Source organism: Dromaius novaehollandiae, chromosome 36, assembly GCF_036370855.1.
Source record: "Dromaius novaehollandiae isolate bDroNov1 chromosome 36, bDroNov1.hap1, whole genome shotgun sequence".
NCBI lineage: Eukaryota > Metazoa > Chordata > Aves > Casuariiformes > Dromaiidae > Dromaius > Dromaius novaehollandiae.
The window spans coordinates 523,188-543,000 of NC_088135.1; the positions used below are offsets into that span (position 1 = coordinate 523,188).

The 19,813-nt window shown below is 65.3% G+C and overlaps 1 protein-coding gene across 4 annotated transcripts; it reads left to right on the forward strand.

Annotated features, from left to right (window-relative positions):
• The first annotated feature begins 140 nt into the window (after nucleotides 1–140).
• RBM23 (RNA binding motif protein 23) lies at nucleotides 141–18,073 on the forward strand. 4 transcript variants are annotated; one of them, XM_064503395.1, is made up of 16 exons: nucleotides 141–289; nucleotides 923–1,014; nucleotides 1,130–1,210; nucleotides 2,697–2,744; nucleotides 3,008–3,069; nucleotides 4,071–4,124; nucleotides 6,473–6,613; nucleotides 8,469–8,522; nucleotides 8,612–8,729; nucleotides 10,299–10,451; nucleotides 11,771–11,908; nucleotides 14,629–14,694; nucleotides 14,784–14,979; nucleotides 16,055–16,147; nucleotides 17,073–17,157; nucleotides 17,702–18,073. In XM_064503395.1, exons 1-16 carry the CDS (start codon nucleotides 148–150, stop codon nucleotides 17,703–17,705), a joined length of 1,527 nt encoding a protein of 508 aa, XP_064359465.1. In that variant the 5' UTR covers nucleotides 141–147; the 3' UTR covers nucleotides 17,706–18,073. The 4 variants fall into 4 exon arrangements, with proteins under 4 accessions (XP_064359465.1, XP_064359467.1, XP_064359468.1 ...); XM_064503397.1 differs by having other exon boundaries at nucleotides 3,011–3,069; XM_064503398.1 differs by having other exon boundaries at nucleotides 3,011–3,069; nucleotides 4,074–4,124.
• Nucleotides 18,074–19,813: the final 1,740 nt, after the last annotated feature.

Below are 19,813 nucleotides of genomic sequence, written 5' to 3' on the forward strand. Positions count from 1 at the left end.
CGCCTCCCCCGCGCGGCTCGGCCAATAGGCGCGGGCCGCCCCGCCTCCTCCCGGCGCGCCGCGCCCAATCAGCGGCGGCGCCGGCGTCAACACGCCCGCCCCCCTCCTCCTCCCCCGCCCCTCCCGCCGCCGCGCGGGCCGCGGCCAATGGGCGGGCGGCGGGGGCGGGGCGCGGCGCGCGCCTGCGCGGCGGCGGGGCACGGGGGGGGGGAAGGTTCTGGAGGCCGCCGCCATCTTAGCGCCGCGTCCGGCCGCCGCCGCCGCCGCCGCCGCGAGCCGAGGAGGGCGGGTGAGCGCCGCGCCGCGGGGGGGGCGTCACGGGCCCGGGGGTGACGTCAGCGCCGGCGCGGGGCCGGGGGGGGGGCGCGCGGGGGGGGGAAGAGCGGCGGGAGTGGGGGGGAGACGCCGCGAGCTGAAGGAAGGGGGGGGGAAGGGAGGCGAGTGCGCCTGCGCGGGGCTGCGCCCCCGCCGCGCCGCCCGGGGGCGGGGCCGCGCCGCGAGGGGGCGGGGCCGCGCCGGGAAGGGGCGGGGCCAGGGCGCCGCCGGGGAGGGGGGGGGGAGGCGGTGTTCGCGGGGAAGGGGCGGGGCTTAGGCCGCCGGAGGGGGCGGGGCCTCGGCGACAGGGTCCGGCGGGCGGGGCGGGGCCTCGGGGAGGGGGCGGGGCTTGGGGTGCCCCCTGCCCTGAGGTGAAGGGGTCTGGGTGAGGGGGCGGGGCTACGGGGCAGGGGGCGGGGCTTGGGGGAGCAGGGGCGGGGCTTGGGTGCCCCCCTGCTGTGGGGGGGGGGGGGGCTGTTCCAGGGCGGGTTTCCCGAGCGGGTGGGGGGCTGCGGGGAGAGGGGGGGGCGCCTCCGTTTTGGGGTGAAACGCGGCGATTTTGGCTCTGCTGATGACGTCATTTCCCCCCCCCCCTCCCTCCGCACAGGAAGCGCCCGGGAGCCGCGCCAGCGCCGGGGGGCCGCCCCCCACCGCGGGCCCGACATGGAGCCGGGGGGCTCCAACCCGCTGCAGGACCCGGTGAGGCGGGGGGGGGCGACATCACACGGGGGCGATGACATCACGCAGGGGGCGATGACGTCACACCGGGGGGGTGACACGGGGCTGACGCCACCCCCTGTCCCCCCCCCCCCAGGCCCAGGCGGACGCCATGACGTCGGACGACTTCGACATCGTCATCGAGGCCATGCTGGAGGCGCCCTACAAGAAGGAGGAGGTGGGGGGGCCGCGCGGCGCCGCTTCGGGGTGAATTCGGGGGCTTTTGGGGCCGCTTCCAAGCCCTGAGGTCCCTTAGAGCGATTTGGGGTCGTTCCCAGGCGTTTTGGGGTCATTCCCAGGGATTTGGGGCCATTTCAAGCCTTTTAGGGGGTCATTTTAGGAGATGGATGTTTGTTAGAAGGGACTTGGATCCTCTTCAGATGTTTGAGGTCACCGCTCAAGATTTGGGGCCGCTTCAAGGGTTTTTGGGGTTGTTTCGGCAGTGCTGAGTCCCTTAGAGGGGATTTGGGTCATTTTTAGGGCATTTGGGGTCGTTCTGAGGGATCCGGGGCTGCTTTGAGGGTTTTGGGGGTTGTTTTGGGAGCATTGGGATGTTTTGGAAAGGACTTGGATAATCTCAAAGTGTTTGCGATGTTTGTGTGGATTTTGGGTTACTTGAAGTGTTTTTTGCATGATTTCAACAATATTGGATTGCTTAAAGGTGATTTGGGTCATTTTTAGGGTTTTTGGAGTCATCTTTAAGGACTTGGGGCCATTTTGAGGGGTTTTGGGAGTCATTTTAGGAGAATTGAGATCTTTTGGAAAAGACTTGGATGTTTTTGAAGTGTTGGGGGTGTTCTTTGGGATTTTTGGGTGGCTCAAGACGCTTTTGGGGTTATTTTAGAAGCATTGAGGTCCTTTAGAGAGAATTTCAGTTGTTTTGAGGTATTTTGTGCTCATTGCTATGGATTTGGAGCCATTTTGAGGCTTTTTGAGGTCATTTTAAGAGAATTGAGCTACTTTAGAAAAAACTAGTGTGATCTTGAAGTGTTGGGATCGTTCTTAGGGTTTTGGGGCCGCTTCAAGGCTTTTGGGGTGATTTCAAGGGTTTTGGGGGTCGTTTCAGCAGAATTGAGGTCCTTTAGAAGACATTTGAATCATTTTTAGGTATTTTGGGGCCATTCCTGTGAATTTGGGGCTATTTGGGGGCTTTTGGGGGTCGTTTCAGGAGCACTGAGATCCCTTGGACGGGACTTGCGTCATCTTTAGGCGTTTAGGCTCGTTTGTAGGGTTTTGGGGCCACTTTGAGCGTTTTTGGGGTCAGTTCAGCAGCATTGAGGTCTCTCCGAGATGATTTTGCTCATTTTCGGGCAGTTGGGGTCATTCTTAGGAATTTGGGGCGATTTCAGTGCTTTTTGGGGACCATTTCAGGAGCATCGTGGCTGTTAGAGCAGCATTGAGACGTATTTAGGAATTTTGGGGTCATTTTTTGTCATTTGGGGCTGTTTAAAACGATTTTTCCGCCTGTTGGGTCTGGGGGGGGGGGGCGGCTTGGGGGGGCACCCGAAGGCGTTTGGGAGGTTTCGGGGGCAATTTAACCTTTTCTAAAGGAATTTTGGGGCCGTTTCTCGCGTTTGGGGGTTCCGGGGGAGGGGTTTGGGCGTAAAAAAGGGGATTTTGGCCCCCCCCCCCCCGCGGCTCTGACGTCTCCGTCCCCCCCCCAGGCGCAGCCCGGCCCCTCCAAGGTGCCGACCGAGGCCCCCGCGGCGCAGGTGAGGCGGGGGGCGGTTTTGGGGTCCGGGGGGTGGTTTTGGGGTCCGGGGGGTGGTTTTGGGGTCCGGGGGGCGGTTTTGGGGTCCGGGGGGCGGTTTTGGGGGGCGGGGGGTGATTTTGGGGTGCAGGGGGTGGTTTTGGGGTCCGGGGGGCAGTTTTGGGGGGCGGGGGGGCGGTTTTGGGGGGCGGGGGGTGGTTTTGGGGGGCGGGGGGTGATTTTGGGGTGCGGGGGGGTCTCACCGCCGTCCCCCCCCCCCCACAGCAGCCGGCGGAGGAGCAGAACAAGGAGGCCAAGAAGGAGAGCGGGAGCAGCAGCGGGAGCAGGTCAGCTCCGGGGGCGATTCCCGCAGTTTGGGGGGCGATTCCCGCGATTTGGGGACGATTCCCGCGATTTGGGGACGATTCCCGCAATTCGGGGCAATTCCCGCAATTCGGGGGCAATTCACGCAGTTCTGGAAGCGATTCCTGCGGTTTTGGGGCGACTCCCACGATTTGGGGGCAATTCCTGCGGTTTTGGGGGACAATTCCCACAGTTTTGGGGTGATTCCCACACTTTGGGGACAATTCCTGCAATTTGGGGCAATTCCCACGATTTGGGGGCAATTCCCACAATTTGGGGGCGATTCCCACAGTTTTAGGGGCGATTCCCATAATTTGAGGGCGATTCCCGCAGTTTTGGGGGCAATTCACGCAGCTTTGCGGGCGATTCCCATGGTTTTGGGGGCGATTCCCACGGTTTTGGGACAATTCCTGGAGTTTTGGGGCAATTCCCATGATTTAGGGACGATTCCCACAGTTTTAGGGGTGATTTCCACAATTTGGGGGCTATTCCCGCAGTTCTGGGGGCAATTCCCGCAGTTTTGGGGCGATTCCTGCGGTTTTGGGACAATTCCCACAATTTGGGGACAATTCCCACAGTTTTGGGGACGATTCCCACGGTTTCGGGGGCAGTTGGGCGGCAGCGAGGGGCTTCGGAGCAGAAAGGGGCGACAGCGGCATCGGGGGCCGGGAGGGATTTGGGGCGGGATTAGCCGATTTTCACAAAAGCAACAAAAGCCGTTTTCAGGATTATTGGAGGGATTTGGGGCATAATAAGGTTTTTGGCGGGGACTGGGGATTTTGGGGGGGAAATTGGGGGGTTTGGGGGCGGGGAGCAGTCCGGGGGGTGCTGGGAGCTTCCGCGGCAGAGCAGCGCGGGGGTTTTGGGGGGAAACCAGGGATTTTTGGGGGCGTCCGAGACCGGGGGGGGCTCTGGGGGGGGGTGGGTCAATTTGGGTCGAATCGGGGCCGTTTTGGGTCGCCGGTGCTGACCCCGTCGCCGACAGCAGCAGGAAGAAGAGGAGCCGGAGCCGCAGCCGGAGCCGTGACCACAGACACAGGTAGAGTGACGCCAGGGGTCCCGCGGTGACACCGAGGGTCTCGTGGTGACACTGAGGGTCCCACGGTGACATCAAGGGTCCCGTGGTGACATCAGGGGTCTTGTGGTGACGTTGACAGTCCCGCGGTGACGCTGACAGTCCCATGGTGACACCAAGGGTCCCACGATGATGCTGAAAGTCTCACGGTGACACTGAGAGTCTCAGGGTGACAGTGAGAGTCCCGTGGTGCCACCAAGGGTCTCGCGGTGACGTTGTCAGTCTTGTGGTGATACTAACAGTCTGACGGTGACACCAAGAATCCTGTAGTGACACTGAGAGTCCCACGGTGACACCAAGGATGCCGTGGTGACATTGAGAGTCCCACAGTGATGCCGAAGGTCCCACGGTGACACCAAGGGTCCCGTGGTGGCACTGAGAGTCTCTTGGTGACACTGAGGAGCCCATGGTGACACCAAGGGTCCCACAATGACATTGAGAATCCCGTGGTGACACCAAAGGTCTCACGATGACACTGAGAGTGCCATGGTGATGCCAAGGGTCCCGTGGTGACGTTGACGGTCTTTTGGTGACACTGACACTGTCCCGGTGACACCGAGGGTCCCGTGGTGACACTGAGAGTTTCGGGGTGACACTGAGAGTCCCGTGGTGACACTGAGGGTGCCATGGTGACACCAAGGGTCCCACAATGACACTGAGAGTCCCGTGGTGACTCTAAGGGTCTTGTGGTGACACTGAGGGTCCCACGGCGACACCAAGGATCCCACGGTGACACTGAGAGTCCCGTGGCGATGCCAAGGGTCCCGTGGTGACGTTGACAGTGTCGCGGTGACACCAAAGGTCTCACAGTGACACCGAGGGTCCCGTGGTGACACTGAGAGTCTCATGGTGACACCAAGGGTCCCGTGGTGACATCGAGGGTCCCATGGTGACACTGAGAGTCCCATGGGGATGCTCAAGGTCTCGTGGTGACACCAAGGGTCCTGTGGTGACACCGAGGGTCCTATGGTGACACTGAGAGTCTCATGGTGACACCAAGGGTTCCGTGGTGACACCGAGGGTCCTGTGGTGACACTGAGAGTCTCATGGTGACACTGAGAGTCCCATGGTGACACCGAGGGTCCTGTGGTGACACTGAGAGTCCCATGGTGACACCAAGGGTGCCGTGGTGACACTGAGGGTCCCGTGGTGACACTGAGAGTCTCATGGTGACACTGAGAGTCTTGGGGTGACAGTGAGAGTCCCATGGTGCCACCAAGGGCCTCGCGGTGACGTTGTCAGTCTTGTGGTGACACTAACAGTCTCACGGTGACACCAAGAATCCTGTAGTGACACTGAGAGTCCCACGGTGACACCAAGGATGCCGTGGTGACATTGAGAGTCCCACAGTGATGCCGAAGGTCCCACGGTGACACCAAGGGTCCGGTGGTGGCACTGAGAGTCTCTTGGTGACACTGAGGAGCCCATGGTGACACTGAGAGTCCCGTGGCGATGCCAAGGGTCCCGTGGTGACGTTGACAGTCTTGCGGTGACACCGAGGGTCCCGTGGTGACACTGAGAGTCTCCTGGTGACACCAAGGGTCCCGTGGTGACACCGAGGGTCCCGTGGTGACACTGAGGGTCCCGTGGTGACACTGAGAGTCTCGTGGTGACACCAAGGGTCCCGTGGTGACATCGAGGGTCCCATGGTGACACTGAGAGTCCCATGGGGATGCTCAAGGTCTCGTGGTGACACCAAGGGTCCCGTGGTGACACCGAGGGTCTTGTGGTGACATTGAGAGTCTCATGGCGACGCTGAGAGTCCTGTGGTGACACCGAGGGTCCTGTGGTGATGTTGACAGTCTTGCGGTGACACTGACAGTCTCACGGTGACACCAAGGGTCCCGTGGTGACACTGAGAGTCTCATGGTGACACTGAGAGTCCCATGGTGACACCGAGGGTCCTATGGTGACACTGAGAGTCTCATGGTGACACCAAGGGTCCCGTGGTGACACTGAGGGTCCCGCGGTGATGCTGAGAGTCTCGTGGTGACACCAAGGGTCCCGTGGTGACACTGAGAGTCTCATGGTGACACTGAGAGTCTTGTGGTGACACTGAGAGTCCCGTGGTGACGTTGACAGTCTTGCAGTGACACTGACAGTCTCGTGGTGACACCAAGGGTCCCGTGGTGACACTGAGAGTCCCATGGTGACACTGAGGGTCCCATGGTGACGTTGACAGTGTTGCGGTGACACTGACAGTCTCCCGGTGACACCGAGGGTCCCGTGGTGACACCGAGGTTCCCGCGGTGACGCTGAGAGTCCCGCGGTGACGCCGAGGCTCCCGCGGTGACACCGCTTCCCCCCCGCAGCCGGAGCCGGGACCGGGACAGGGACCGGCGTCGCCGGAGCCGCAGCCGGGAGCGCCGGAGCCGCCACCGCAGCCGCAGCCGGGAGCGCCGGCGGGGCAGCCGGTCCCGCAGCCGGGAGCGCCGGCGGGAGGAGAGAGCCCGGTGACGCGGCCCCGGCGCGGCCCCAGCGTCCCCAACCTGTCCCCAACGGCCCCAACGTGTCCCCAAGGGCCCCAGCGCATCCCCAATGTCCCCAACACATCCCCAGCGCGTCCCCAACGTCCCCAGCACGTCCCCAGCGTCCCCAACGGCCCGAATGCATTCCCAATGTCCCCAACACATCCCCAGCGTGTCCCCAACGTGCCCAGCGCGTCCCCAACGCATTCCCAACGTCCCCAGCGCGTCCCCAACGGCCCCAACATCCCCAACGCGGCCCCAGCAGCCCCAGCACATCCCCAACGTCCCCAACGTGTCCCCAATGTCCCCAACGTCCCCAGCACGTCCCCAACATCCCGAATGCATTCCCAATGTCCCCAACACATCCCCAGCGTGTCCCCAACGTGCCCAGCGCGTCCCCAACACATTCCCAACGTCCCCAGCGCGTCCCCAACGTCCCCCACATCCCCAACGCGGCCCCAGCAGCCCCAGCACATCCCCAACGTCCCCAACGTGTCCCCAATGTCCCCAACGTCCCCAGCACGTCCCCAACGTCCCGAATGCATTCCCAATGTCCCCAACACATCCCCAGCGTGTCCCCAGCGGCCCCAGCACGTCCCCAACGTGTCCCCAACAGCCCCAACATCCGCAACGTGTCCCCAGCGCGTCCCCAACACGTCCCCAGTGTCCCCAACGTCCCCAACACATCCTCAGCGTCCCCAACGCATTCCCAATGTCCCCAAAGCCTCCCCAACGGCCCCAACGCGTCCCCAATGTCCCCAGCGCGTCCCCAATGTCCCCAACACGTCCCCAACGCATCCCCAACGGCCCCAACACATCGCCAACATCCCCAATGCGTCCCCAACACGTCCCCAACGCATCTCCAACTTGCCCAACACGTCCCCAGCGCGTCCCCAATGTCCCCAACGCGTCCCCAATGTCCCCAACGTCCCCAACGCGTCCCCAATGTCCCCAGTGCATCCCCAATGCGTCCCCACCGCGTCCCTGCTGCTTTTGGGGCAAAATCCGGCGTTTTTCTCCCCGTTTCTATCTGCTTTTCGCCCGCTCTGGCCCCCATGGTGTCCTCTTGGCCACCCTGACCCCCATGGTGTCCCCTTGACCCCCATGGTGTCCCCTCAGCCCCCCCCGACCCCCATCATGTCCCCCCCGGCCCCCATGGTGTCCCCACAGCCCCCCTGACCCCCATCATGTCCCCCCCGGCCCCCATGGTGTCCCCACAGCCCCCCTGACCCCCATCATGTCCCCCCCGACCCCCATGATGTCCCCACAGCCCCCCCGACCCCCATCATGTCCCCCCCGGCCCCCATGGTGTCCCCACGGCCCCCCTGACCCCCATCATGTCCCCCCCGGTCCCCATGATGTCCCCACAGCCCCCCTGACCCCCATCATGTCCCCCCCGGCCCCCATGGTGTCCCCACGGCCCCCCTGACCCCCATCATGTCCCCCCTGGCCCCCATGGTGTCCCCACAGCCCCCCCGACCCCCGTGCTGTCACCTTGACCCCCATGGTGTCCCCTCGGCCCCCCCCCCGACCCCCATGGTGTCCCCACAGCCCCCCCGACCCCCGTGCTGTCACCTTGACCCCCATGGTGTCCCCTCGGCCCCCCCCCGACCCCCATGGTGTCCCCCCCGGCCCCCCCGACCCCCGTGCTGTCACCTTGACCCCCATGGTGTCCCCTCGGCCCCCCTGACCCCCATGGTGTCCCCCCGGCCCCCATGGTGTCCCCACGGCCCCCCCGACCCCCGTGCTGTCACCTTGACCCCCATGGTGTCCCCTCGGCCCCCCCCCGACCCCCATGGTGTCCCCCCCGGCCCCCCTGACCCCCATCTCCTCCCCCCAGGCGCCGCTTCGGCCACAGCAAGAGCCCTCTCTACCGGGAGAAGAGCCCCGTGCGGTGAGTCGGGGGGCGGGGGGGGGACACCGGGGGGGCGGGGGGGGGGGGACGCGGAGGTGACACCTCCACCGACGTCCCCTCCCCGGCAGGGAGCCGCTGGGCAGCCTGAGCCCCGAGGAGCGCGACGCCCGCACCGTCTTCTGCATGCAGCTGGCCGCCCGCATCCGCCCCCGCGACCTCGAGGACTTCTTCTCCGCCGTGGGCAAGGTGAGGGCGGCCCCGGGGCCACCGACGCGTCCCCGAGGGCCACCGACGCGTCCCCAGGCCCGGAGCTGCCTCGTGGTCTCCTCCCCGGGGCCGCCGTCCCGTTTCTGGGACCGCCGGCCACCTCGTGTCACCCCCGTGGTCTCCTCTTTGGGGCCACTGTCCTGTTTCTGGGACCGTCGGCCACTTCGTGTCACCCCCGTGGTCTCCTTTCTGGGGCCACCGTCCCGTTTCTGGGAGCATCAGCCACGTTTTGTCACTCCTGTGGTCTGCTCCCTGGTGCCACCATCCCATTTTTGGGACCATCAACCATCTCGTGTCACCCCTGTGGTCTCCTTTCTGGGGCCACCATCCCGTTTCTGGGACCGTTGGCCACCTCGTGTCACCCCCGTGGTCTCCTTTCTGGGGCCACCATCCCGTTTTTGGGAGCATCAGCCACGTTTTGTCACTCCTGTGGTCTGCTCCCTGGTGCCACCATCCCATTTTTGGGACCATCAACCATCTCGTGTCACCCCTGTGGTCTCCTTTCTGGTGCCACCATCCCGTTTTTGGGACCATCAACCATCTCGTGTCACCCCTGTGGTCTCCTTTCTGGGGCCACCATCCCGTTTTTGGGACCATCGGCCACCTCGTGTCACCCTCATGGTCCTCTCTTTGGGGCCACCATCCTGTTTTTGGGACCATCGGCCACCTCGTGTCACCCTCATGGTCCTCTCTTTGGGGCCACCATCCCGTTTTTGGGACCATCGGCCACCTCGTGTCACCCTCATGGTCCTCTCTTTGGGGCCACCATCCTGTTTTTGGGACCATCAGCCACCTCGTGTCACCGTTGTGGTCTCCCTGGTGCCACCATCCCATTTTTGGGAGCATCGGCCACCTCGTGTCACCCCCGTGGTCTCTTCTTTGGGGCCACCATCCCATTTTTGGGAGCATCAGCCACGTTTTGTCACTCCTGTGGTCCGCTCCCTGGTGCCACCATCCCATTTTTGGGACCATCAACCATCTCGTGTCACCCCTGTGGTCTCCCTGGTGCCACCATCCTGTTTTTGGGACCATCGGCCACCTCGTGTCACCCCTGTGGTCTCCCTGGTGCCACCATCCCATTTCTGGGACCATCAACCACTTTTGTGTCACCTCTGTGGTCCCCTGACACCTCCCCGAGACGTCCGGTCCCCTCCGTGGGGCCACCAAGCCCCTCGTGTCCCCTCTCTGGGTCTCCTCGTCCCCTCCTTGGCGTCTCCAGCCACGTCGTGTCCTTCTGGTGGCATTTTGGGGACACTTGGGCAACTCGTGGCACTGTCATGGTCACCCTAGTCCGCTCCCAAAGGCCGCTGTCACCTCCCTGGTGCCACCATCCCGTTTTTGGGACCATCAACCACCTCGTGTCACCGCTGTGGTCTCCTCCCTGGTGCCACCATCCCGTTTTTGGGACCATCGACCACCTTCGTGTCACCCCCGTGGTCCCCTGACGCCCCCCCGAGACCTCCGGTCCCCTCCGTGGGGCCACCAAGCCCCTCACGTGTCCCCCCGGCGCGGTGACGTCCCCTCGTGTCCCCCCCTCCTCTCCGGCAGGTGCGGGACGTGCGGATCATCTCGGACCGCAACTCGCGGCGCTCCAAGGGCATCGCCTACGTGGAGTTCTGCGAGATCCAGTCGGTGCCCCTGGCCATCGGCCTCACCGGCCAGCGCCTCCTCGGCGTGCCCATCATCGTCCAGGCCTCCCAGGTGGGCCGCCGTGGGGCTGGGGAGGCCGCCGTGGGGCTGGGGAGGCTGCTATGGGGCTGGGGCGCCCCAGGGGGATCACGAACAGGAGGTGGTTCTGATGGGGCAGCATCTTCTTGGGGTGCCCGTCATCATCCAGGCTTCCTAGGTGGGCTGCTATGGGGCTGGGGAGGCTGCTATGGGGCTGGAGGAGCTGCTGTGGGGCTGGGGGAGCTGCTATGGGGCTGGGAAAGCCACCATGGGGCTGGGGGACCCCAGGGGGATCACGAACAGGAGGTGGTTCTGGTGGGGCAGCATCTCCTCGGGGTGTCCGTCATCATCCAGGCTTCTTAGGTGGGCTGCTATGGGGCTGGGGAGGCCGCTATGGGGCTGGAGGAGCTGCTGTGGGGCTGGGGGGGCTGCTATGGGGCTGGGAAGGCTGCTATGGGGCTGGGGCGCCCCAGGGGGATCCCGAACAGGAGGTGGTTGTGATGGGGCAGCATCTCCTCGGGGTGTCCATCATCATCCAGGCTTCTTAGGTGGGCCGCCATGGGGCTGGGGAGGCCGCTGTGGGGCTGGAGGAGCTGCTGTGGGGCTGGGGGGGGCAGCTATGGGGCTGGGAAGGCTGCTGTGGGGCTGGGGCGCCCCAGGGGGATCACGAACAGGAGGTGGTTGTGATGGGGCAGCATCTCCTTGGAGTGTCCATCATCATCCAGGCCTCCCAGTTGGGCCTCTATGGGGCTGGGGGAGCTGCTGTGGGGCTGAGGAGGCCGCTATGGGGCTGGGGAGGCTGCTATGGGGCTGGGGAGCCGCCGTGGGGCTGGGGCAACTCAGGGCCATCACGAACAGGAGGTGGTTGTGATGGGGCAGCATCTCCTCGGGGTGCCCGTCATCATCCAGGCCTCCCAGTTGGGCCGCCGTGGTGCTGGGGGAGATGCTGTGGGGCTGGGGGGGCTGCTATGGGGCTGGGGAGGCCGCTATGGGGCTGGGGCGCCCCAGGGCCATCACGAACAGGAGGTGGTTCTGATGGGGCAGCATCTCCTCGGGGTGCCCGTCATCATCCAGGCTTCTTAGGTGGGCTGCTATGGGGCTGGGGAGGCCGCTATGGGGCTGGAGGAGCTGCTGTGGGGCTGGGGAGGCCGCTATGGGGCTGGGGCGCCCCAGGGCCATCACGAACAGGAGGTGGTTCTGATGGGGCAGCATCTCCTCGGGGTGCCCATCATCGTCCAGCCCTCCCAGTTGGGCCGCCATGGGGCTGGGGAGGCCGCTATGGGGCCGGCTCTCGCCGGCGGCCGCCGTGGGGCAGCGGGGCCCCCGCCCTGACCCCCGTGCCGTCCCCGCAGGCGGAGAAGAACCGGCTGGCGGCCATGGCCAACAACCTGCAGAAGGGCAGCGGCGGCCCCATGCGCCTCTACGTCGGCTCCCTCCACTGCAACATCACCAAGGAGATGCTGCGCGGCATCTTCGAGCCCTTCGGCAAGGTGCCCGGGGCGACGCGGGGACGCGGGGACACAGCTGGGCCACCGGGACCTCGTTAGGGGCCACCGGGACCTCGTTAGGGGCCGTGGAGCACGAGTCGGGGCGTGGGGATGGCGTTGGGGGGACGCGGGGACGGAGTGGGGTCACGGGGACGCGGTTTGGGGGACGTAAGGACACATTTGGGTCACGGGGACACAGTTTGGGTGACATAAGGACACATTTGGGTCATGGAGACAGTTTCGGGGACATAAGGACACATTTGGGTCACAGAGACACAGTTTGGGGGACATAAGGGCACGTTTGGGTCACGGGGACACAGTTTGGGGGACATAAGGACACATTTGGGTCACAGAGACGCGGTTTGGGGGATGTAGGGACACATTTGGGTCACAGAAACGCAGTTTGGGGGACATAAGGACACGTTTGGGTCACGGGGACGTGGTTTGGGGGACGTAAGGACACATTTGGGTCACAGAGACACGGTTTGGGGGACGTAAGGACACGTTTGGGTCACAGAGACGCAGTTTGGGGGACATAAGGACACATTTGGGTCATGGGGACACAGTTTGGGGGACGTAAGGACACGTTTGGGTCACAGAGACACGGTTTGGGGGACGTAAGGACACATTTGGGTCATGGGGACACAGTTTGGGGGACGTAAGGACACGTTTGGGTCACGGGGACACGGTTTGGGGGACGTAAGGACACATTTGGGTCACAGAGACACGGTTTGGGGGACATAAGGACACATTTGGGTCATGGGGACGCAGTTTGGGGGAGATAAGGACACATTTGGGTCACAGAGACACGGTTTGGGGGACGTAAGGACACGTTTGGGTCACGGGGACGCGGTTTGGGGGACGTAAGGACACGTTTGGGTCACAGAGACGCAGTTTGGGGGATGTAAGGACACGTTTGGGTCACGGGGACACAGTTTGGGGGACATAAGGACACGTTTGGGTCACAGAGACACGGTTTGGGGGACGTAAGGACACATTTGGGTCACGGGGACGCGGTTTGGGGGACATAAGGACACATTTGGGTCACAGAGACACGGTTTGGGGGATATAAGGACACATTTGGGTCACAGAGACATGGTTTGGGGGACATAAGGACACATTTGGGTCACGGGGACACAGTTTGGGGGACGTAAGGACACATTTGGGTCACAGAGACGCAGTTTGGGGGACGTAAGGACACATTTGGGTCACGGAGACGCAGTTTGGGGGAAATAAAGGCACGTTTGGGTCATGGAGATACAGTGTGGGGGACATAAGGAGACAGGTCACGGGGACACCTTTTAGGGGACGTAGGGACACGGGTCATGGTGACGTAGTTGGAGGACGTGGGACACAGTTGGGTCACAGGGACACAATTTGGGGGACATAGGGACAAAATTGGGTGTTGGGGACACAGTTGAGGGCCCTAAGGAGACATTTGGGTCCTGGGGACCCGGTTTGAGGTCCCCGGGGACAAAATTGGGTGTTGAGGACATGGTTGAGGGCCCTAAGGAGACGTTTGGGTCCTGGGCACCCGGTTTGAGGTCCCCGGGGACAAAATTGGGTGTTGGGGACGCAGTTGAGGGCCCTAAGGAGACATTTGGGTCCTGGGCACCCGGTTTGAGGTCCCTGGGGACAAAATTGGGTGTTGGGGACGCAGTTGAGGGCCCTAAGGAGACGTTTGGGTCCTGGGGTCAAAATTGGGTGGTGGGGACACGGTTGAGGGCCCTAAGGAGACATTTGGGTCCTGGGCACCCGGTTTGAGGTCCCTGGGGACAAAATTGGGTGTTGGGGACGCAGTTGAGGGCCCTAAGGAGACATTTGGGTCCTGGGGACCCAGTTTGAGGTCCCCAGGGATAAAATTGGGTGTTGGGGACACGGTTGAGGGCCCTAAGGAGACATTTGGGTCCTGGGGACCCGGTTTGAGGTCCCTGGGGACAAAATTGGGTGTTGAGGACACGGTTGAGGGCCCTAAGGAGACATTTGGGTCCTGGGGACCCGGTTTGAGGTCCCTGGGGACAAAATTGGGTGTTGGGGACACAGCTGAGGGCCCTAAGGAGACATTTGGGTCCTGGGGACCCGGTTTGAGGCCCCCAGGGACAAAATTGGGTGTTGGGGATGCAGTTGAGGGCCCTAAGGAGACATTTGGGTCCTGGGGACCCGGTTTGAGGTCCCTGGGGACAAAATTGGGTGTTGGGGACACGGTTGAGGGCCCTAAGGAGACGTTTGGGTCCTGGGGACCCGGTTTGAGGTCCCCGGGGACAAAATTGGGTGTTGGGGACACGGTTGAGGGCCCTAAGGAGACATTTGGGTCCTGGGGACCCGGTTTGAGGTCCCTGGGGACAAAATTGGGTGTTGGGGACACGGTTGAGGGCCCTAAGGAGACGTTTGGGTACTGGGGTCAAAATTGGGTGGTGGGGAGGCGATTTGAGGACCATAGGGACAAAATTGGGTGTTGAGGACACGGTTGAGGGCCCTAAGGAGACATTTGGGTCCTGGGCACCCGGTTTGAGGCCCCCAGGGACAAAATTGGGTGGTGGGGACACGGTTGAGGGCGTTAAGGAGACATTTGGGTCCTGGGCACCCGGTTTGAGGTCCCTGGTGACAAGATTGGGTGGTGGGGACGCGGTTTGAGGACCATAGGGACAAGACGGGGCGTTGGGGACGCGGCCGGGACCCCCCACCGCCGCCCCCGACCCCCTTCCCCTGGCTCCCCGCGGCAGATCGACAGCATCGTGCTGATGCGGGACCCCGACACCGGGCAGTCCAAGGGCTACGGCTTCATCACGGTGAGTGGCCCGTGCCCTTCCGCCTGACGCCGCGGTGACGCCGCCGCGGTGACGCCGCCGCGGTGACGCCGTCGCGGTGACGCCCGCAGTTCGCCGAGGCCGAGTGCGCCCGCCGGGCCCTGGAGCAGCTCAACGGCTTCGAGCTGGCCGGCCGCCCCATGCGCGTGGGGCAGGTCACCGAGCGCCTCGACGGCACCACCGACATCACCTTCCCCGAGGGCAACGAGGAGGCCGAGCTGGCCGGGGCCACCGGGCGCCTCCAGCTCATGGCCAAGCTGGCCGAAGGTGCGGCGGCGGCCGGGGGGGCCGGGAGGGCCGTGGGGCCGGGCTCGCCGTGGGGCCGGGCTCGCCGTGGGGCCGGCGGCCTCCTTAGGGGACCTCTGCGGGCTTGGGGGGGGGGGTGGTTTGAGGAGGCCGGAGGAGGTGGCCTGGGGGTATCTGTGGGGCTGGAGAGGTCCTAGGGCATATCTGTGGGGCTGGATGGCGTCCTATGGGGCAGCTGTGGGGCTGGGGTGGGTCTTGGAAGGGTTTTGTGGGAGCTGGGGGGCTCTAGGATGTGAAACGTGGGGCACAAGAAGGGGAGCTATGGGGCTAGAGTTCTCCTAGGGGGTATCTGTGGGGCTGGATGGAGCCCTATGGGGCAGCTGTGGGGCTGGGGTGGGTTTCAGAAGGCTTTTGTGGGTCTGGGGGGGCTCTAGGAGGTTAAATGGGACGTTCTGGGGGGAATCTATGGGGCTGGGGGTCTCCTAGGGGGTATCTGTGGGGCTGGATGGAGCCCTATGGGGCAGCTGTGGGGCTGGGGTGGGTCTCAGAAGGCTTTTGTGGGTCTGGGGGGGCTCTAGGAGGTTAAATGGGACGTTCTGGGGGGAATCTATGGGGCTGGGGGTCTCCTAGGGGGTATTTGTGGGGCTGGATGGGGTCCTATGGGGCAGCTATGGGGCTGGGGTGGGTCTCAGAAGGCTTTCATGGGTCTGGGGGGGCTCTAGGAGGTTAAATGTGGGGCACAAGAGGGGGATCTATGGGGCTGGGGGTCTCCTAGGGGGTATCTGTGGGGCTGGATGGGGCTTTATGGGGCATCTATGGGGCTGGGGGGGCTCTGAGAGGCTAGAGGGGGTGGCCCAGGGGTCTCTATGGGGCTGGAGAGGGTGCAGGGGGTATCTATGGGGCTGGCAGAGGTGCTATGGGGTGGGGGGGGGTGGCTCTATGGGGCCGGGGGGCCTCTGTGGGGCCGGGAGCGGGAGCTGGGAGGGAGCGCGGGGGGGTTTGGGGGGGACGTGTGGGGCTGGGGGGGACGTGTGGGGCTGGGGGGGGCGCCGCCGGGCGGCCCTGCCCCACGGCACCCCCCCGCTCCGCCCCCCAGGTTCGGGGCTGCAGCTGCCCGGCCCGGCCCAGGCCGCCCTCCAGCTCAACGGGGCCCTGCCGCTGGGGGCCCTCAACCCCGCCGCCCTCACCGGTAGGGCCGGGGGGGGCTATGGGGCTGGGGAGGGGCCCTATGGGGCTGGAGAGGGTCCCTATGGGGCTGGGGGGGAGCCCTATGGGGCTGGGGAGGGGCCCCGGGGGGCCCTATGAGGCTGGGAGGGGGGTCCCAGGGGGGCTGGAAGGGGTTGCCATGGGGCTGGGGGTCTCTATGGGGCTGGGGAGGGGACCTATGGGGCTGTGGGGGGTCCTATGGGGCTGGGGAGGGGCCCTATGGGGCTGGAGAGGGTCCCTATGGGGCTGGGGGGGAGCCCTATGGGGCTGGGGAGGGGCCCCGGGGGGCCCTATGAGGCTGGAAGGGGTTGCCATGGGGTTGGGGGGGTGTCTATGGGGCTGGGGAGGGGCCCTATGGGGCTGGGGAGGGGATCTGTGGGGCTGGAGAGGGTTCCCATGGGGCTGTGGGGGGTCCTATGGGGCTGGGGAGGGGCCCTATGGGGCTGGAGAGGGTCCCTATGGGGCTGAGGGGGTGCTATGGGGCAGGGGGTTCCCTATAGGGGCTGGGGAGGGGCCCTGGGGGGTCCCTATGGGGCTGCGGAGGGTCCCTATGGGGCTGGGAAGGCTCCCTGGGGGTCCCTATGGGGCTGGAGGAGGAGCCTATGGGGCTGGGGGAGGTCCCTGGGGGTTCCTGGGGGGCTGGAGGGGGTCGCTGTGGGGCTGGGGGGAGTCCCTGGGGGTCCCTCTGTGGGGCTGGGGGTCCCTATGGGGCTGGAGGAGGACCCTATGGGGCTGGGGGGGTCCCTATGGGGCTGGAGGGGGTTGCTGTGGGGCTGGGGGAGGTCCCTGGGGGTCCCTATGGGGCTGGGGGAGGTCCCTGGGGGTCTGGGGGGGGTCGCTGTGGGTCCGGGGGGGTGGCGGTGGGTCAGGGGGGTCCCGCCGTGGGGCTGAGGCCGCCGCCCCCCCAGCCCTGAGCCCGGCGCTGAACCTGGCCTCGCAGACCCTGGCGTCCCAGTGCCTCCAGCTCTCGGGGCTCTTCACCCCCCAGACCATGTGAGGGGCGGGGCCTCGCGAGGGGGCGGGGCTTCGCGGGGGGCGGGGCCTGGGGAGGGGTCTGGGGAGGGGTCTGGGGTCGGCCCCTGGGGCCAGGCTGGGCTGCTTGGAGGGGGCGGGGCTTCGCTTTGGGGCGGGGCTTGGGTTGGGTGGGCGGGGCTAAGCCTTGTGGGTGTGGCCTAGAGCCTGGGGGCGGGGCCTAGAGCCTGGGGGCGGGGCTTAAAGCCTGGGGTGGGGGGGGTCTGCGGTCGGCCCCTGGGTTACCCAGTGGGGGGCCAGACCGGGGGGGCGGGGCCTGGCTGCTGGGGGCGGGGCTTAGCCTTGGGGCGGGGCTTGGCCTTGGGGGTGGGGCTTGGCTTTGGGGGCGGGGCCTGGGCAGCAAGGGTGGCCGGGAGTGGGGCTGTTTAGGGGTGGGGCTGCGTGGAAGGGGCGGGGCTACACGGAGGGGGTGTGGCTAAGGCGTGTGGGCGGGGCTAAGGGTGGTGGGCGGGGCTTGGGCGCTGCCAGGGCTCTGACCCCTCCCTCTCTCTCCCCCCCCCGACAGGTAACGCGGCCCCTCCCTCTCCCCCGGGGGAGGGGAAGCTCCGCCCCCTCCGCCCCGCCCCTCCCGGCTCCGGCCCCGCCCCCCGGCTCCGGCCCCGCCCCCGAGCCGCGCCGGCTCCGCCCCCTGGCGGGGCAGAGCCCCACGGAGGGGGGGAGGGGGGGCATGGAGGGCGGGGCCCCCCCTCCGCGTGGGGGAGGGGGGAGAGAAGGGGGCGGGGCAACCGCTGGCCCCGCCCCCCTCTCCCTCCCCCCGCCCCCGGCCGCCGGCTCCGATTTTTTTTCTGGGTTTTTCTCTTTTTTTTTTCGTTTATTTGGTTTTTTTTTTTTTTTCTTTATCGGAAATCGAATAAAAAACCACAAAAACGGTCGCGAACGGCCCCGGTTCCGCCCCGTTTCTGCCCCTTTAAGAGGGCTCTGAAAGGGGAGGGGTTGAATCGCCGTTAGTGTCCGGAGGGCAAATAAAGGGCCCTTAAAGGCGCGGAGGAAAACGGGCGGGAGCCCTCCGGATCAAAAATACAAGCTCTTAAAGGGGCAGAACCCTTTAAGAGGGTCTTCTTAAAGGGGTGATGCCACATCTTAAGGGGGCAACACACCCAGGGGCTTCAAGGGGGTGGGCCCACCAGGTCTTGGCACCCTCTGGGCTCTTAAAGGGGTGATGCTGCCCCCACTCTTACAGCACCGCTTGGGTCTAAAGAGGGGGGGCCCACCTGCTTCTTAAAGGGGCAACACCACCTGGTCTTAAAGGGGAAATACTGGGCCCACTGTTCTTAAAAGGGCAATGCCACTTCTCCCCCCCCATGCTCTTAAAGGGCCAGCGCAGCTCAGAGGACGGGGAGGTCGTTGCAGCTCATCTGGGGGGGGGATGTGGGGCGGGGGGGGCTCTGCGCTGCCCTGGTGGGGCTGGAACAGCCCTCGTCTGCATGGCCACGCCCCCCCAGGGTGACACACGTGTCTCATTTGCATAGCCACACCCCCGGGCGGGGCCACAGGCTGTGGCCACGCCCCCTCACCTGCACGGCCCGTGCGACACCCAGTCCCTCCAGTCCATCCCAGTTCCCCTTTAGAGCCGCCCCCGTCCATCCTAGTCTATCCCAGTCCCTACCAGTCCATCCCAGTGCCCCTCTAGAGCCATCCCAATCCATCCCGGTCCCCCCCAGTGCCCCTCTAGAGCCCCCCCAGTCCCTCCCAGTCCCCCCACTGCCCCTCTAGAGACTCCCAGTCCTCCCCAGTCCATCCCAGTCCCTCCCAGTACCCCTCTAGAGCCCCGCCAGTCCCTCACAGTCCTTCCCAGTCCCCCCCAGTGCCCCTCTAAAGCCCTCGCAGTCCATCCCAGTCCCTCTCAGTCTCTCCCAGTGCCCCTCTAAAGCCCTCCCAGTCCCTCCCAGTCCATCCCAGTCCCTCCCATTCCTCCCCAGTCCATCCCAGTCTCCCCCAGTCCCTCCCATTACCTGCCAGTCCTCTCCCAGTCCCTCCCAGTCCCCCCCAGTGCCTCCCAGTGCCTCCCAGTCCCCCCCAGTGACCCTCCAGAGCCCTCCCAGTCCATCCCAGTCTCCCCCAGTCCCTCCCATTACCTGCCAGTCTCTCCCAGTCCCCCCAGTCCCTCCCAGTGCCTCCCAGTCCCCCCAGCGCCAGTTGCAGGCCGCCTCCGGCGCGGCCCCGGCGTCCGCGCCGCTCCCCGGGGCCAGGCCCCGCCCCCCGCGTGCAGGCCCCGCCCCCTGGCGCCACGTCACCGCCAGGGGGCGGGGCCAACCGCCCGCCCCCGCCGCGCGCTCGCGCGCCTTAAAGGAGCAGCGCACTGCCGCCCCCCCCCCCCCCCGCTTTATTTACAGCCGACAGAAAAGGCCTTAAAGGCAAAGCCCCGGCGGCCCCTTTAAGGGGAATTTGTTGTTTGTTTGGGGTTTTTCTGACTGCCGACGCGGCCGGGTTTCGGCCCAAAATGGCCCCCCCTCCCCCTTCCTCGTGACCTCCCGGGGGGGGTCTCCGTAGCCACGCCCCTGGACACGCCCCCTTCCCGCTAGCCACGCCCCCAGGCCCTTAGCCCCGCCCTCTGAGCCATTCAGCCCCCCCCACTGCCCCATGGGGCAGAGGCTCCCGGACACCTGGGCCCCCCCCG

Excerpts from the sequence above, each read along its gene's own strand:
- RBM23 (XM_064503395.1), top strand. The coding sequence starts at position 148 with ATGGGCGGGCGGCGGGGGCGGGGCGCGGCGCGCGCCTGCGCGGCGGCG. Across the intron at positions 6,614-8,468 it reads CGGCGGGAGGAGAGAGCCCG|GCGCCGCTTCGGCCACAGCA; the intron begins GTGACGCGGCCC and ends TCCTCCCCCCAG. Across the intron at positions 16,148-17,072 it reads CAACCCCGCCGCCCTCACCG|CCCTGAGCCCGGCGCTGAAC; the intron begins GTAGGGCCGGGG and ends CCGCCCCCCCAG.